This window comes from Pelobates fuscus, chromosome 3 (assembly GCF_036172605.1).
Source record: "Pelobates fuscus isolate aPelFus1 chromosome 3, aPelFus1.pri, whole genome shotgun sequence".
NCBI classification, from domain to species: Eukaryota; Metazoa; Chordata; class Amphibia; order Anura; family Pelobatidae; genus Pelobates; species Pelobates fuscus.
This window is the reverse complement of record NC_086319.1, coordinates 356,447,528-356,464,500: the sequence shown is the minus strand read 5'-3', so window position 1 is coordinate 356,464,500 and position 16,973 is coordinate 356,447,528. Positions and strand designations below refer to the sequence as shown.

Here is a 16,973-nt window from a genome sequence, read left to right as displayed (position 1 = left end):
CAGTGTACTAATGGGGAGCAGGACCCCAGACGAGCTGGAACCAGAGGTCCCAGTGGATGGGATTAACTCCCGATTTGATCATATTAGCTCCAGACTGGTTGGCACGGGGAGTGTTCACCATTGGTCTAATCACCATCTGCAAGCTACAGGTTCAATACACAAACATGCTGTATAAATATGTGTAGTTTATGTTTTTACCCTTCTACCAAACCAGTCAAGATCTGATGAAGGACTATAATCCCTACACGGTGTTCTGTGGTAGTGAGGAGGGAAGCTAGCGGAGGTACTTGAGTTGAGTAGTCGAGAACCACTAGAGTATTTGATACTCCTAAAGTACTGGTTAAAAACTATAATCTATCTATTTATTTTATAAAGCTGAAGAAGCATCCAAGAGTTGAGATAATTTTGGCTTTAAAATTCATGTAGTGCCTCTATTTATCGTGCTTAGCAGAAAGCACAGTATGGACTTATTTTTGACTTGATAGAAAGAGTTGTACCTTCACTTTCTACAATAATTTCACATCTGAAGATTTGGAAACGAGATGATAAATGGGTTATATGCAAATACTCACATGGGGTGTTTGTCATACATAATTGGTAGGAATTCATCCACTGGTAGCATCTTTTGCAGGGGCTCGGCATTGAGCAGTTTTCTTGCCCCGCGCAAGGAAATCAGATACCCCAGTGTCCAGTAGGAATAATCTGAAATGACCAAGTTACGGACTCCAGACACAGATTCTTCAGGTTCATCTACCTGCATTCGCTTTCTTCCCAGGTAACTGTGCAAATGAAAACAGAATACTTTATACAAAGGGACTACAAGAGAGGAGAATGATAAACTTAAAAGGCAGAACTACCCTCTGTTGTACTGTAAGAAACACAGGTTAATGTATGATGTTTCCTTATACATATTGTTTCATCAGGAAGCCAAATAGTGGATTTCCAATTCTCTACATATTGGAATTATGAAAGATATTCATCTCAACTCAGAAAATCCCAGGCTCTGACTGGCTAAGTCCACTCTACTGTAACTGTATCTGTGCACCTTAACCTAAAAAAAAAAAAAAAACCTTTGAAGAATGTTTAAAAACAGGGTGTGTAACTTCAAGATGTCCATCACAACAATGAAAAGTCACATGTCAAATTATAATTAAACATACATTTTCTAAAGTGTTGGTAGAGGTAAATAATCTGTTGGGATTACTTTATTTGTGTTACCTTTTTTTTTAAAGTGACAGCCTCTTCAAGTACCAAAGCTGGACTCTAAACAACATTTTTTCTCAAAAGAACATATCTTTGAAAGAGGTTTAGAGCATCAAATTTGCTTTAAAAAGGACCACTAAAGTCACATCTCAATGAAGTGGCCTGGGTGCAATAACCCTGTTCTTTTAATGCTGCAATGTAAAACATTGCAGTTTTTTTAGAAAGGGCAACGTTTACATTGCAAGGTTAAATCCACCTTTTTTTTTTTAAATATTTTTTTATAAAGGTCTATGTACAGCTAACATAGCCAAGGTTTCCTTTCAAAAAAATTTTGATTCCACATACATGAGATCCCAGTCCAAGCGGGCTCTCTTCATATCCTGTAGTAGTGTCAACAGTCTTCGCTTGAAGAAAATTTCAAACCTCAGGTCATCTTCAAATACAGCAGAGACTTCCAGAGAGCGTTCAGAGACCTACAGAAACATAAATTCGATTCCAAACTTGTATATGGCCCATGATCATTAAGACCTGCTGAATAATGGCAAAACAGTTTTGACATCTTTAAAAGTCTAATTACTCATCATCTTACCTCCTTCCAGATGTTATAGTGGCTGAGAAAACACCCCATCTCACCACGTGTAAGAGGACGGCCATGATACGGATCTTTATATCCAGGTAACATCTTTATCCCTAACGCAGAAACCTGAGTCTCATTCAAAGCTCTGTGAAAGATAAACAAAAAGGTGTATTAATTATAGATAAGCAGCAAATTTCAGGATGAATTGTTTATGTAATTGAAGCATTACACAATTTCTATCCATAGTATGTCACTTTCACCTGATATCCACATAACATATGGATGACCAGCACTGCGGATAGCATTAACTAGTTACAAAGCACAAAACTCCGCTAGGAATGCTCCCAGAGCCTGCTAACGTTCCAGAGAGTGTTGCTTTGACCCCTGGTGACCCGAATACGTGTCTTTTACACCACAGGTAGTGGAGTCTATACTCTACCTAGTGGTGTTTTTAGATTGAGGGATTTCCTCTCCTCTACAGAGAGCTTCCCTTTCTTTTGTTCTCACATTGTATACACATAGAAACTTGCTCCTTTTCACCTTAGCCATTTGCTCAGATCAGGCCAGACATAATGTGCGGAGCACTCTGATTGTTTTCCACCGTATTCCTGCAGTCTCCCACGGAATCCTCACACTGTTTTACATGTTTTGTTGTGCCTTTACCTTGTACTGTTTAAATATGCTGCCTGTTTAATAAACCACTATTGTCTTGTCCCTGCACGCAGTGTTGTCTAGTGTTTGGGTACAAGGTGGGAAGAGCCATTATCCAGTGTCTGGCTGATAGTTGGGCGAGATCACTGAAGAAGCTCAGACGAGTAGCATTAAAAAAAAGGTACTAGGTTGCTGTGGTAGCTCCTGGAGGTCCCTGGTGGCATGGAGAAGGGACGGATGCATTCTCAAGTTCAGGTCTGGATCTAAAGTTAGGGACCAGGCACACTGTTCCTGTTACAGGCAGAACCTAGATTCTATATTCCTTCTATTAGCAAACCAGACTCATGACAATATAGTTTGAGAGTTAAAGAACTGTCACCTATTTTTTTTTATTCTTTATTTTTGCTGTGCATTATAATGACATTGTAGTGATAAACATGGCATCTCGTAGTAAGAGGTAAAACAATATACATCAAATGGCAAGAATGCCTAAAGTATAAGCACAGTTTTTTATATATATAAATAGGCAAATATCAATGTGGAACTTAGCAGAGTAATTCCCCAAGGAGGTCCCCATAGCAGTGAGAGGAAGAGAAAGATAAATGATACAAGATAAACAGAGCAGAACACAAAATAATTAGTAGTAGTAGAGTAAGCACAATTGCCAGTGATAGCACATTGCTGCTTTGTTCTGGATCAAAACCGCAAGGTATGGCCGTCTTGAGTGTAGGTGTGAGGAAGCAATGGGTCCGCAAGATGCCTCTTTGACTCTCGGATGGTGTTTCTGCCATGTTGGGGCCAGACGCGTTGTGCCGTCTGTCCTCCTGAACAGGGATAGTGCCGATGGCATCTTGCAGGTTCTATCAGTGTGTCCGTTTGGAACAAGCCATCGTGACTTCTACGCTTAGTCGAAGCCCGCTTCCTTTTCCGCCGCCATGCAGGAGCCTTCATGTGGAACCACTGATTCTTGAGGGAGTCCCTGATGTAAGAAGGTGCTTGGCTGTGGCGGAGTAGGTTGATGCATCTTGCTTTCGAGTTTCTGCCAGAAGTGGAGAAGGTGCTTGTCTGTGGCGGAGTAGGTTGATGCATCTTGCTTTCGAGTTTCTGCCAGAAGTGGAGAAGGTGCTTGTCCAGTCGGGCGAGTATATCGCTGGGATCAGTGCTGGAAGTTGAGGGGCACATGGCCTCCGCCATCTTAAGTAGGTCACCGATGGGTTCTGCTCGCTCTACCATTTGAATTGGGCAACCTCCAAGGGGGGAACCGGGATCACCTGTGCCGGTTCCAGGGTAGAGGGAGGAGTAACGAGGCGCCTGCATAAGGTCTATGGCCCCAGGGCACCAGTGTAGGAGACCGGCCGCCTCTCCAGCCTGGCGTGCACTATGTCACATTTTCCACTGTGGGGCTGAAAAATCCTCGATGTGACGCCAACCTCCTTTCCACTTAGCAGAAAGGTCAGCCAACATGAGTTTCTCTTGTTCCGGCCCATATCGGGCATTAGAGTACAGTTGAAAACTGGAATTGTTGGGCTTGTGGAGGAGCTCGCTTTAAACGCGTCTAGCCTCCATGACAGTCAGGCCCCGCCCCCCGTCCAGGATATTATTGGATGACTCATCAACTCTTCCATTTCCCCTTACAAAAAGGGCTCTGTTTGGAGGTCCTTAGACCGAGAGCGCTCGTGTCAAAGTTTTAGTGGTCCGTAGCTGGTACATAATCCGGGCAAGATTTCCATGGCATCTAGTGGATGCACCAGGTCAAGTGTGCCATGCCTCCCTGCGGCCTTCTGATGAGGTTTATTGTCAAAACTTACAGACTTTCAGCTGTTTGTGTCAGGATCCCGCGGGCGGCTGCGAGGGGAGGCTGCAGTCCGCTCGCGGCACTCACCCTCCAGCCGTCCGCGGTCCCCTTCCTGCTGTGCGCTCGGCGGGCGGCATCCTCCCAGCCACGGATGCTGCCCGCATCTTCCTCCACGTCCCCCAGCGGCAGCATGCATGACGCTGCACGCTGGGAGACCGCCCATTTTAATAAACGCCGGGGTCAGCCACCTGACCCGGCGTTAAAGGCACAGTGCCTCAATCACAGTGGGAGGTCTAGATATCTCCCACGTGTGATTGTTAATTCTGATTGGAAATTATCCAATCAGAATTAACCTAATGATTTATATACTTACCTTTCCTGTTCCTCTCTGCCCTGTTGTGGTCTTTGCTTGCTAGTACTACTACTGAACTTGTGTTTCTGGTTACGTACTCTCTGGCTTGTTTATCTCACTTTGTGACTTTCTCCTACCCTTTGACCTTGGCTTGTCTCTCATTATTCTGTCTTCTGGTTCCCCTTACTCGGCTTGTCTCCTAACTATTCTTTGTGTGCTTAGCCCGGCCACTCTAAGGTCCGGTACTGCACCTTTTCTGTGTGTGTGTTAGCGTGTTTGGTTCCCGGAATCGTGACAGTTTGTAATGAATAAATCAAACAAAAGCAATTAAAATAGTGAAACACAATGAATGTTTCAAGTGGTTTCCCAAAATTCTACTAAAAATGAAAATTATCATGACTTCTCCAATATCAAAATTATCCAATTGTGGCGGATCCTGCATAACTCCTGGATTATTTGTATAGGACTTGACTATACAGTCTCAACAAAAGTCAATAATCACTCCCTTGGCTCCCCTGTATCTTTTCCTTAGGTATTCAGTAGAGCGCCCCTCTCCACCTTGCCTGAAAACAGCCCTTGTGAGCCAGAGCAACCGCAATACAGGCGGCAGGACTTGGCCCTGATTTTATGGAACTCCGGCTCGTCCACAACTCTCACCTCTGCCAGGTTAAATTTACCTGTTGTTTTTATTCTATTTTCAGAGAGCTAGGAAAGCACTATTTGGACGGGAGGTACAGATGATCACTACAAACAAGCGCAACTTGAGAGCCCGTAGCCAGTAGATGCTCCATTAAATGACCAGCACTTAGACACAACCGTTGTGGAACTGTTTTGGGACTTTCATCCAAACTTTGACCAAGTGGCGTTTCCGCAATTTAATTTCCTAGATTGGGTGCTCCAAAACAGACTATCCCTGGATGTTCTCGTAGGTTGAACAGTTATCTTGGGGGATATTTCATGTTGGACTTCCTGGGAGATAATTGAATTAAGCAGTGGATGTCGTATCGCTTTCACACACACAGACGCCAGGGCGGGAATAGCTATACCTTGAATGCTGTGGGTCTGTGTATATAAACTGGCATGGTTTCTAATAAAGGTTGTTATTTTCCTCAGCATTATAGATCATCTGATGTCTGGGGAATAAACACTGAAAGGCTCTTCTTCCAGCTAAGAGGGAATTGCAGCGGAGATATCCAGTCGGATTTAGGAGCTCTGCTACAATACTTGAATAAAGCATGATTATATTACAATATTTTGGAAGTGACCACTATCCTTTAAAAACCAAAAGTAAAAAATACTAGTTACAGTACACTGAAAACTCTCTTAGAAATAAAAACAAAGAAGTAATGTCTCTTTGCGGATAACAGCACAATGTCAACATATAAGCATGAGGCCAATTTCCTTTTTTAATAATACAATGCATTTTGTTTTAATTATAAAGCAAATACTTGATAATTATATAGAATTGGTATTATTTTTTGGCTGCTTGAGTTTGTAGTAGGAAAACTCCCCACATTAAAACAAACGAATGATGGCAAACTAAGAGCAGAAACCTTACTCTCTGTTGGTGTACTAGTTCTTTCACAAAATTTAGTTAATGTTTGTTGAGGCACAAACGACATGGGAAAATAACATAATTAGAAACACTGACAGTCAGAGAATCTAGCTACTGGCTGAAAGCAAATGGAGAATTCTGAGCGCAAAATACTGTCAAACTACGAAAGCCACAAACACCACAGGATTTGCCTATGTCTCTTTTTGCTAAGAATTTCCTGGAATGAAACCAAGAAGAACTTCAACTAACGGAACATTCAAAAGCCGCAATGAAGAAGTAAGGCTGCAGGTTACGACCTGATGATGGGAACCGAACAGTGTATAGTGCACAGCTCGACATTACAAGCAGAGTGAACACGTCCAAAACACTCTAGCAAAACATGACAGCTAAGTTAACAAAGAGACATAAAGGTCAGTCGCAAATAAAGCAGAAACATTCCTGTTGCAGAGCAATAGCCAGCTTCATTAGTAAACATTGGGGAGAGAAGACAAAGATGGCCATCACACATCCTACCCTGCCAAGCACACAAGACAAGAAAGACAAATGCTGACAAAGAAAGGCACAGAAGCAACACAATACAGAGTTAAGTTAATTTGGTGAAATTCTGTGAGCTTTTTATAGTGTTAAATGTATCAAGCCAGCACCATCCACGTTTTATATTTTTGATTATAAAAAAGGCCACATAAAGTTGTTACGCCCTAGGAGTGAAGGGTAATGCAGACGGAATATTCTTGCTTACTGTGCCAATTAGTAAATCAGGTCAAGCTGTACTAGCAGGGAGTATGAGAGGCGAAAATTTATTGTAGTTATCACTTATGCCAGACAGAACTTGCCTAGTGTAATTGATCAGGTTCTTGTTTAGGGCAAGATACGTCTGATATGCACATTTTTTTCCCTGCATGATAGGAAGGTACCAATCAATAGGATGGGGTAAATAATGCTTCGGAGCTGCCGGTTTAACAAATTCTGGTTAAAGGTTAGGGATTAGGTCTTTGGTGATGCAGACCTTTTAAACAGAAACCAAAAGGACAAGAAAATAAAATTGATAAATAAACTGAAGCCTATCCCAAAGGGTCAAAATACACCCCCAAAAAATGGAAAAATCTCAGAGTTGCTTTAGATCATGGGTGTCCAACCTTTTGGCTTCCCTGGGCCACAATGAGTGTAGAAAAATCTTCTTGAGCCGCATATAAAATAAAGTACCTCCTGGCACACTGGTAACGCGCACACACACACACACACACACACACACTGATGTAACACACTCAAATCTACACAAAGAGATCATAATTTACAATACATATTTCATCCACCCCCCTGCTACCATACCTTTTTGGTGCAGGAGGGTGGATTCCGTGGGGGTCCAGTGGTGTCTGGCTTAGTCTGATAGGAGTCTCTGTGTTTGCTCCTTGCTTGTCTCTCCCGCATGGCTACTTCATACGCTAGGAGGAAGTGACTTGTAATCACTTCCTCCCGGCACTGCAGCATCATAGAAAGCAGGGGCCCGGTCGTGCTATTTCAGAGCTGCGGTGTCTGACCGGTTCCCGGTTGGACATGCCTGCTTTAGATGATCGCAAAATAGCAATTAAAATAGGTCTGTGTTTAGTATGGTTGCCTCTCATGTTTCTCAGGAGAAAAAAAAAAATCAGTTTCTGCAGAACACATTAATGCAAACCCATTTTTAAAAGGAAATTATGTCTATGTAGAATGCTATGTACCTCTGGTGACAGAGCCGCTTTGGAAAGAACAGCTGTCTTGTTTGAGAGATGAAGTGGGAAGAGAGAGAGAGAGAGAGATCAGAGCCCCAGCTGGAGAGACAGAAAGTTTTAGAACTGGAAAAGGTTCCATATTCTGAGGAAAGATTTCCCACTTTGAAAAAAAAATGATGACAGACACCCTTATATAGAGCAGACAGCTGCTGCTTTCAGTGTTGGCTGGAGAGCAGAATTTGGGGGAAGCACCAATTTTTGTAAGACCTTTTTGTAAGGCATATACTGAAAAGAGTGTCATCATTCATGACACATTGCATTTTAGTGGATTAAATCTTTACGAGTACGAGAGCAAAGTAATAATAAATATATAGAAATCTTGTGGATTTATTTATAAAACATTTTACCATGAAGGATACATTGAGATTTCTCTCGCTTTCAAGTATGTCCTGGGTATTCGAGTATGTTTTTGTTTCCATGGTAAGCAAAACAGACGCCACAAAAGTAATATTAAAAGCATTGCTAATAAAAAAAAAAGCTGATAGATGTCTGCAGCTAAAATTGCAACAGGTCTTCTTGATCCATTTCTGCATTTAGTCATAAAAGCGTTGCTCAGTTTTTACGCACTTCACCTGTTATTGTCTGAACAAGTTGCCCTTAATGTTTCCATACACCTGACATGCCAAACGTCACAGGTATTTATTACAAACTATATACACAAAGTATTTGGATAAGCTTTAGTGCTTAAAGCACACAAAGAAAATAAAAATGCTTTTTTTCCCCCCTCAATATTAAAAGATATTGTGAGTTTGCATTTAACTTGTCTATTCCTCCTAATTTCTAAACAAGGCAGGTGTGATTTTAAAGGGACTCTCCAGTGCCAGGAAAATATATGTATTTTCCTGGCACTGCAGGACCCTGCAGTGCCCCTCTCCCTCACACCCCCGGTACCATGTTGCTGAAGGGGTTAAAACCCCTTCAGTGACTTACCTGAACCCAGCACCGATGTCCCTCAGCGCAGGGTCAGGCTCCTCCCACGTTCCTTCCCCGCCAACGTTAGCCGGCAGGGGAGACCTAATGCGCATGCGCGGCAATGGCCGTGCGTGCATTAGACCTCCCAAGAAGAAAACATTATTCAATGCTTTCCTATGGGGATTTCGGGGACGCTGGAGGTCCTCATGCATAGCGCAAGGACGTCCAGCGTCGTTTAAAACACTTTGTGTTCTAAGAACACGGAAGTCCCTCTAGTGGCTGTCTGATAGACAGCCACTAGAGGAGGACTTAACTCTGCAAGGTAATTATTGCAGTTTATAAAACTTGCAATAATTACACTTGCAGAGTTAAGGGTGGTGGGAGCTGGCACCCAGACCACTTCAATGGGCTGAAGTGGTCTGGGTGCCTGGAGTGTCCCTTTAAGTCAGTTAGTGGCAGGTAGTCATTTGTTTGCCATTCAACACTGTGTTACTTAGCATTTAGTGACTAGATATTCTTTATGGGAGATGTTCGTGATGTGTAATTAGCAGCAAAGAAAGCTTTAACGACAACAGGTATTTAAATAATTCCAGTTTGGTTGGGAAATGAATATGACAAAAATAAACTAATTGCTGGAAGCCTATTATTTCAGGAGTTCATTTGAACAGCTGCAATATTTTCATAGCTAAGCATGGTGCCCAGTTGTTTAGATTTCCAAGTTTACTGTAAGTGTAATAAATCAATCTCAGTGGAGTGCAAATGAGCACTTTGTCTTGATATGTATAGGAGACAGTATGGAAGTTGCATGCATGTCCTAAGTACATTGATCAATAATGCTTAAGTGGAAAAAAAACAAAAGACCCACAACGTTGTAGTTTACAATACACATCATTTTTCAAGATAGATCATATTTGGTTAAAATAACTAGATTCTGACAATTTTAAAATTCTCAAATATACCTAAGGCATATTTAGGTTGGTAACATTCAGTGTTTGGTTTACAATCGGTCATTCTCACCCTTGAATCCTGGCACCCAGCAAGCACAAACAAAACAAAAAAAACCCTCGGCAGTGCAAGAGTAAATTATATGGCAGCTAACTAGAAAGTGCTGGCCAGCTGCCACATAACTTAACTCTTTACTCTAGTAAAAAAGTTAAATAAAAGCATTTGTGGGTCAATATGACCCCCCATCTATAAGATTTAATTTTTATAGGTATTTTATTATCAATCAGTTATTAGTGTGGGTGAATTAGGTAAGCTGTATTTGTTATTAGTGCATGTCTGTGTTGAGTAGGCAAGTATGGTTTAATGGGGGCATTTGGACTTTTAGAATCACTAGCCTTTGGGGAGGAGAGAATATATTAATTTAAGGGATTGATTGGATAACAGGCATGGCTACCCCCTTCAATATATTAATGATGAATAATTGCCACCACCCAGTGAAGGGGGCAATTGCAGGTCTCCCCATTCATCTATTATTTAATAGCCCCTACCTAAAGCCAACAGTTGGGGATTGACCCATGTATTATTTTAAAACTCTTCACGTGGTTTGCAGAACAATAGAGTGGTAACGTGTATCCCATGTTTATGCCTTTCTTTCCTGCCAGGGCTGCAGGCAGGTTCATTGTATGGGGCCCCCTTCAACATTCTTTACCTACGAGTAGTGAATGGAGGCAAACACATGGTTCTGGGGCTCCTGTGTAACGTCCAGGCCCTAGGTTGTTCCTGCTCGAGCTTATGTTTATTATTTTATTACTTATTTTGTTGTCAGCTGGCCAGCCACCATATTTTGAATTAGTTGCCCGCTGGATGTTAGCACTGCTATCAGGCAATAGTGCAGATATGTAACATTCAGCACAGATTTAAGGAGTACACCAGATAAATAAAGATAACCGTTCTATTATTAAAAACAAATAATGTAGCTTTACACCCAGCCTATGCTAATTTACATAATTGGGAAATGGCAGATGCAGATTCTTCTAATCCTCTAAAAAATAGTCTACTACTCTGAACATTTTAAATAGTTTTAGGGAACATGACATAAGAACAAGGTCTAATTGTTACTATTTCTGTCAACATTTAGTGCCACACATTGTGCAATAAAAAAAAAAAAATCACGATTAGTGTCACCAATCCTATATATGTGGATGTTATTGAGAAATGGAAGCTCAGCCATTTAAAAGAACATCTTGAAAAAAAATGTAAGGCAAGCTATGACATAGTAAATGAACTAGCCTTCATTGGTATTGATGTAGAATTATTAAAAAATCTTTATTGAACTTGTATTGAATTATTGTACTAACTCCATTTTAACCTCACACTGTGACAAAATCTCCATTTTGTCCTCATAACCTGACTTCTCCATTTTAAAACTACATTACATGACAGAATTTCCCAGCACATTCAATACAATGAACAGAGACTGTATTTTCTATAAAGACATGACTAACCCAGGAACTGCTGAATTTCCTTTAACTTGCAACATAGTATAATTTGAAGGCCATGAGAACACTGTACTAATGAAATGTTCTATTCATAAGAGAACCTTGCACCCAGGGCCGCCATCAGGGGGTGAAAACCGTGACGGTTGTCACGGGCCCGGCGGTCCTGGGGGGCCCGGACTGCTTTGGCAGTCCAGGGCCCCACAATTACTTTCTGCACATATATATAGCGATCATCGCTATATATATGTGCAGCCGCGGGCCCCCCGGCTCCCTATACTTGCAGAGGGGGCCCAGCGGACTGCAGAAGCACTTTCCAGCATTTCACTCGCTCTAACTCCCGCGAGACGGGCGTCCGTTAGAGCGTTGCCATGGCAACGCTCCGCGCAGCGCGCACACCACATCTCGCGGGAGTGAGAGCAGGAAATGCTGTAAAGTGCTCCTGCAGTCTGCTGGGCCCCCTCTGCAAGTATAGGGAGCCGGGGGGGCCACAATTCCACCTGACCGGACCACCAGGGATCAAAGGATCTCCCCCCCTCCCTGAACCAGGTAAGAAACAGGGAGGGGGGAATAACAAAAATACATTTAAATTACTATTACTACATTTACATGCATACACTACTAAACACATACACACACTGCATTCATTACACTGACACTCACTGCACTAACACACTGCACTCACACACACACTGCATTCACTGCACTCACACTGCATTCACTACACTGACACACACTGCACTAACACACACACTGCATCCGCTGCACTGACACACACACTGCATCCGCTGCACTGACACACACACTGCATCCGCTGCACTGACACACACACTGCATCCGCTGCACTGACACTGCATTCACTACACTGACACACATACTGCATCCACTGCACTCACACTGCATCCACTGCACTGACACACACTGCACTGACACACACACTGCATTCACTACACTGACACACACACTGCATTCACTACACTGACACACACACTGCATTCACTTCACTGACACACACACACTGCATTCACTGCACTGACACACACTCTGCCTTCATTGCACTGACACACACACTGCATTCATTACACTGACACACACACTGCATTCATTACACTGACACACACACTGCATTCATTACACTGACACACACACTGCATTCATTACACTGACACACACACTGCATTCATTACACTGACACACACTGCATTCATTACACTGACACACACTGCATTCATTACACTGACACACACTGCATTCATTACACTGACACACACTGCATTCATTACACTGACACACTCTGCATTCATTACACTGACACACTCTGCATTCACTACACTGACACACTCTGCATTCACTACACTGACACACTCTGCATTCACTACACTGACACACTCTGCATTCACTACACTGACACACTCTGCATTCACTACACTGACACACTCTGCATTCACTACACTGACACACTCTGCATTCACTACACTGACACACTCTGCATTCACTACACTGACACACTCTGCATTCACTACACTGACACTCTGCATTCACTACACTGACACTCTGCATTCACTACACTGACACTCTGCATTCACTACACTGACACTCTGCATTCACTACACTGACACTCTGCATTCACTACACTGACACTCTGCATTCACTACACTGACACTCTGCATTCACTACACTGACACTCTGCATTCACTACACTGACACTCTGCATTCACTACACTGACACTCTGCATTCACTACACTGACACTCTGCATTCACTACACTGACACTCTGCATTCACTACACTGACACTCTGCATTCACTACACTGACACTCTGCATTCACTACACTGACACTCTGCATTCACTACACTGACACTCTGCATTCACTACACTGACACTCTGCATTCACTACACTGACACTCTGCATTCACTACACTGACACTCTGCATTCACTACACTGACACTCTGCATTCACTACACTGACACTCTGCATTCACTACACTGACACTCTGCATTCACTACACTGACACTCTGCATTCACTACACTGACACTCTGCATTCACTACACTGACACTCTGCATTCACTACACTGACACTCTGCATTCACTACACTGACACTCTGCATTCACTACACTGACACTCTGCATTCACTACACTGACACTCTGCATTCACTACACTGACACTCTGCATTCACTACACTGACACTCTGCATTCACTACACTGACACTCTGCATTCACTGCACTGACACTCTGCATTCACTGCACTGACACTCTGCATTCACTGCACTGACACTCTGCATTCACTGCACTGACACTCTGCATTCACTGCACTGACACTCTGCATTCACTGCACTGACACTCTGCATTCACTGCACTGACACTCTGCATTCACTGCACTGACACTCTGCATTCACTGCACTGACACTCTGCATTCACTGCACTGACACACTCTGCATTCACTGCACTGACACACTCTGCATTCACTGCACTGACACACTCTGCATTCACTGCACTGACACACTCTGCATTCACTGCACTGACACACTCTGCATTCACTGCACTGACACACTCTGCATTCACTGCACTGACACACTCTGCATTCACTGCACTGACACACTCTGCATTCACTGCACTGACACACTCTGCATTCACTGCACTGACACACTCTGCATTCACTGCACTGACACACTCTGCATTCACTGCACTGACACACTCTGCATTCACTGCACTGACACACTCTGCATTCACTGCACTGACACACTCTGCATTCACTGCACTGACACACTCTGCATTCACTGCACTGACACACTCTGCATTCACTTCACTGACACACTCTGCATTCACTGCACTGACACACTCTGCATTCACTGCACTGACACACTCTGCATTCACTGCACTGACACACACTGCATTCACTACACTGACACATATGCACTGCATTCACTGCACTAACACTCACTGCACTAACACACACACACTGCATCCACTGCACTGACACACACACACTGCATTCACTACACTGACACACACACTGCATTCACTACACTGACACACACACTGCATTCACTACGCTAACACACACTCTTCATTCACTACACTAACACACACTCTGCATTCACTGCACTGACACACACTCTGCATTCACTGCACTGACACACACTCTGCATTCACTGCACTGACACACACTTTGCATTCACTGCACAAACACACACTGCACTAACACACTCACTGCACTAACACACACACTGCATCTACCGCACTGACACACACACTGCATCCACCGCACTGGCACACACTGCATCCACCGCATTGACACACACTACATTCACTACACTGACACACACACTGCATTCACTGCACTGACACACACTGCACTAACACACACACACACACTGCATCCACTGCACTGACACACACACTGCATTCACTGCATTCACTACACTGACACACACTCTGCATTCACTGCACTAACACTCACTGCACTAACACACACTGCATTCACTGCACTAACATACACACTGTATCCACTGCACTAACACACACTCTGCATTCACTACACTAACACACACTCTTCATCCACTACACTAACACACATACTGCATTCATTGGGGGGGGGGCGGGAGGCAGGCCGGCCGGGCAGGGGGGGGGGGCCCAGACTTTGTGCTTTGTCAGGGGCCCCAAAATTTCTGGTGGCGGCCCTGCTTGCACCTGACCACAAGACCTGACATCACTGACTGTGTAAAATGACGCTCAAGCCCCCCTTTCCACCGAGTAAACCTCATGCTAGGGAAGATGGTGCTTGAGCCCTCTGTCCCCACCCGTGTCCAGAACAATACCACCTATCGGTGGGTGGACACTTAGCTAACCACTTAGTTTTTGAGCCAATTAATTATATTGATAGGTGGACACTAACCCAGACACTTAACAATTAATCCAATTAATGATGTTTATTTACTGATATCTTGATAATCAATGATGACGCAAAATGCCTCTTAAAAGGGCCTGCGAGCCCGCTCTTACTTCACTTGCCAATAAATTTCCTCGAAGTTATTTTAACCTGAACTCCGTGTGTCAGTCTGAATTACTTCAGCGTATATACGCAATTTAATTTTCTCTAATTCGGACAGGAACAGATCGACATTTAAACATTTTTGTTTATTTCTAAATTACACTATAACAAATTTGGCGCCCAACGTGGGGCACCGGGCTATGTCTGGCCGGTGAGCCGTCCTAAGGAAGACGCTGTTGGACGGAGGAATCCGGGGGGAAGGAAAGGAGACTGATCACCTCCAGGTACACGGTAGAGACTTCTGCAGAGCCACCGGTATGTTCCGGCCCCTTTGATTGACCCGTCCACGTGTCTGTGACTGCTTCCCGGGAGGACATCAAAGACAGGTAATATCTTGCCCGGTGTCTCGTTACTCACCTGTTTACCTGCATTTAGTCTGTTACCTGGGTGTGTTTGAATTGGCCTGTTTTGGTTAAGTGCCCGGGTTGAGTGTTTATTTGTTTCCCCTTTTTGGGATAAAAGGGGGGTGGACCTGTGGTAGTTTGCCTGGGGGTCCTGTGTTTGTCTGTTGCCCCTTTTGGGATAAAGGGGGGGTGGACCCGGGGGATTTGCCTGGAGTCCTGTTGCCTGTTTACTCCTTTTAGGAGCCACGTGGCTGTGGCTGTAGGGAAAAAGGGGGGTGGACCTGTGGAAGTTTTCCTGGGGGTCTTCTTTGCCTGTTTACCTCTTTTAGGAGCCTCGTGGCTGTGGCTGTATGGAAAAAGAGGTGTGTTGGAACTGTGGAGATTGTGTAGACTCATAATTTCCTGTGATCCTTCTTGTGTCACTTTGATAGCCTAGCTAGCCTCATTGTGCACGTAGCTCTGCTGCAGAGCGGTGGTACCCTCCAGCTTTGAGCGCTGAGTTGGAGTCATTCCTGATTTTTTATTTGTGGCGGGCAGATTCAAGCAGGCATTGCTTGTCTCCCGCACCACGTGGTAGTGAAACTTATGAGTGGGTTCATAGGGGCACTACGGGAGTGAGGATAGAGGTGGCCACACTTTGTGGACTGCTATAATGAGGGAGGCTATATAGGATTCGGGTCGGAGATGGTTGCTGTTTCCTGTGGCCGCTGGTAGTGAGACTTACGAAAGTCGTTCTCCGAGCGGGGACACTACGAGGTTGAGGGAGGTGACTTCGGTCACACGAGTAAAGGAAAGGAATTATTGTTGATTTTATTTGAACTGTGATGCATGCACTGTATTTCAATTGTATTGTTGTCCTGTTTGTTTAATTAGGAGTCATTCAAACTCCTGTGTCTGTCTCTAAAATTTCTCCTTACTTTTTACCTTTCCTACACTTCCTGTATTAGTACTCTATCCACTCCTATTTCTCTTGATAGAGAAGTGATTGGTCACACACTTCTCACCTCGCTCCAATCCGTGTCTACCACCCCGGGTAGGCGGATTCAGTGACTGGTCTACGTTTTGGGAAGACGCACTTGAGGGGGACCCACCCTTCTTGAGTGGCAGTCGAGCATTGTAGACGTTCTGGTTCATTTTTCTTTTCTTTCCCTATATCTGGGACGCCTGTATAGGGGAAAGGGGAATATGGGGCAGGAATTGAGTAGGCCCAGTAAGGGCTGGCTCGCATGTGATTTAGTTGAAGACAGAGAGGGAGAGGAGATGGTTAAAGGTGTTGAAAGAATTGCTAAAGTGTGTAAAATTGCTGTGCCTTCATGTGG

General features: G+C 43.8%; 1 protein-coding gene across 1 annotated transcript in view; it reads right to left on the bottom strand.

The window, feature by feature from the left end:
* COLGALT1 (collagen beta(1-O)galactosyltransferase 1) overlaps positions 1-16,973 on the bottom strand; it is a 66,553-nt gene that overhangs the window by 3,956 nt on the left and 45,624 nt on the right. The window contains exons 9-11 of the mRNA XM_063449216.1: positions 1,793-1,925; positions 1,549-1,676; positions 573-779 (exon numbers count right to left, since the gene is read on the bottom strand). Coding sequence (XP_063305286.1) covers positions 573-779; positions 1,549-1,676; positions 1,793-1,925 — 468 coding nt within the window. The remainder of the gene's footprint in view (positions 1-572; positions 780-1,548; positions 1,677-1,792; positions 1,926-16,973) is intronic.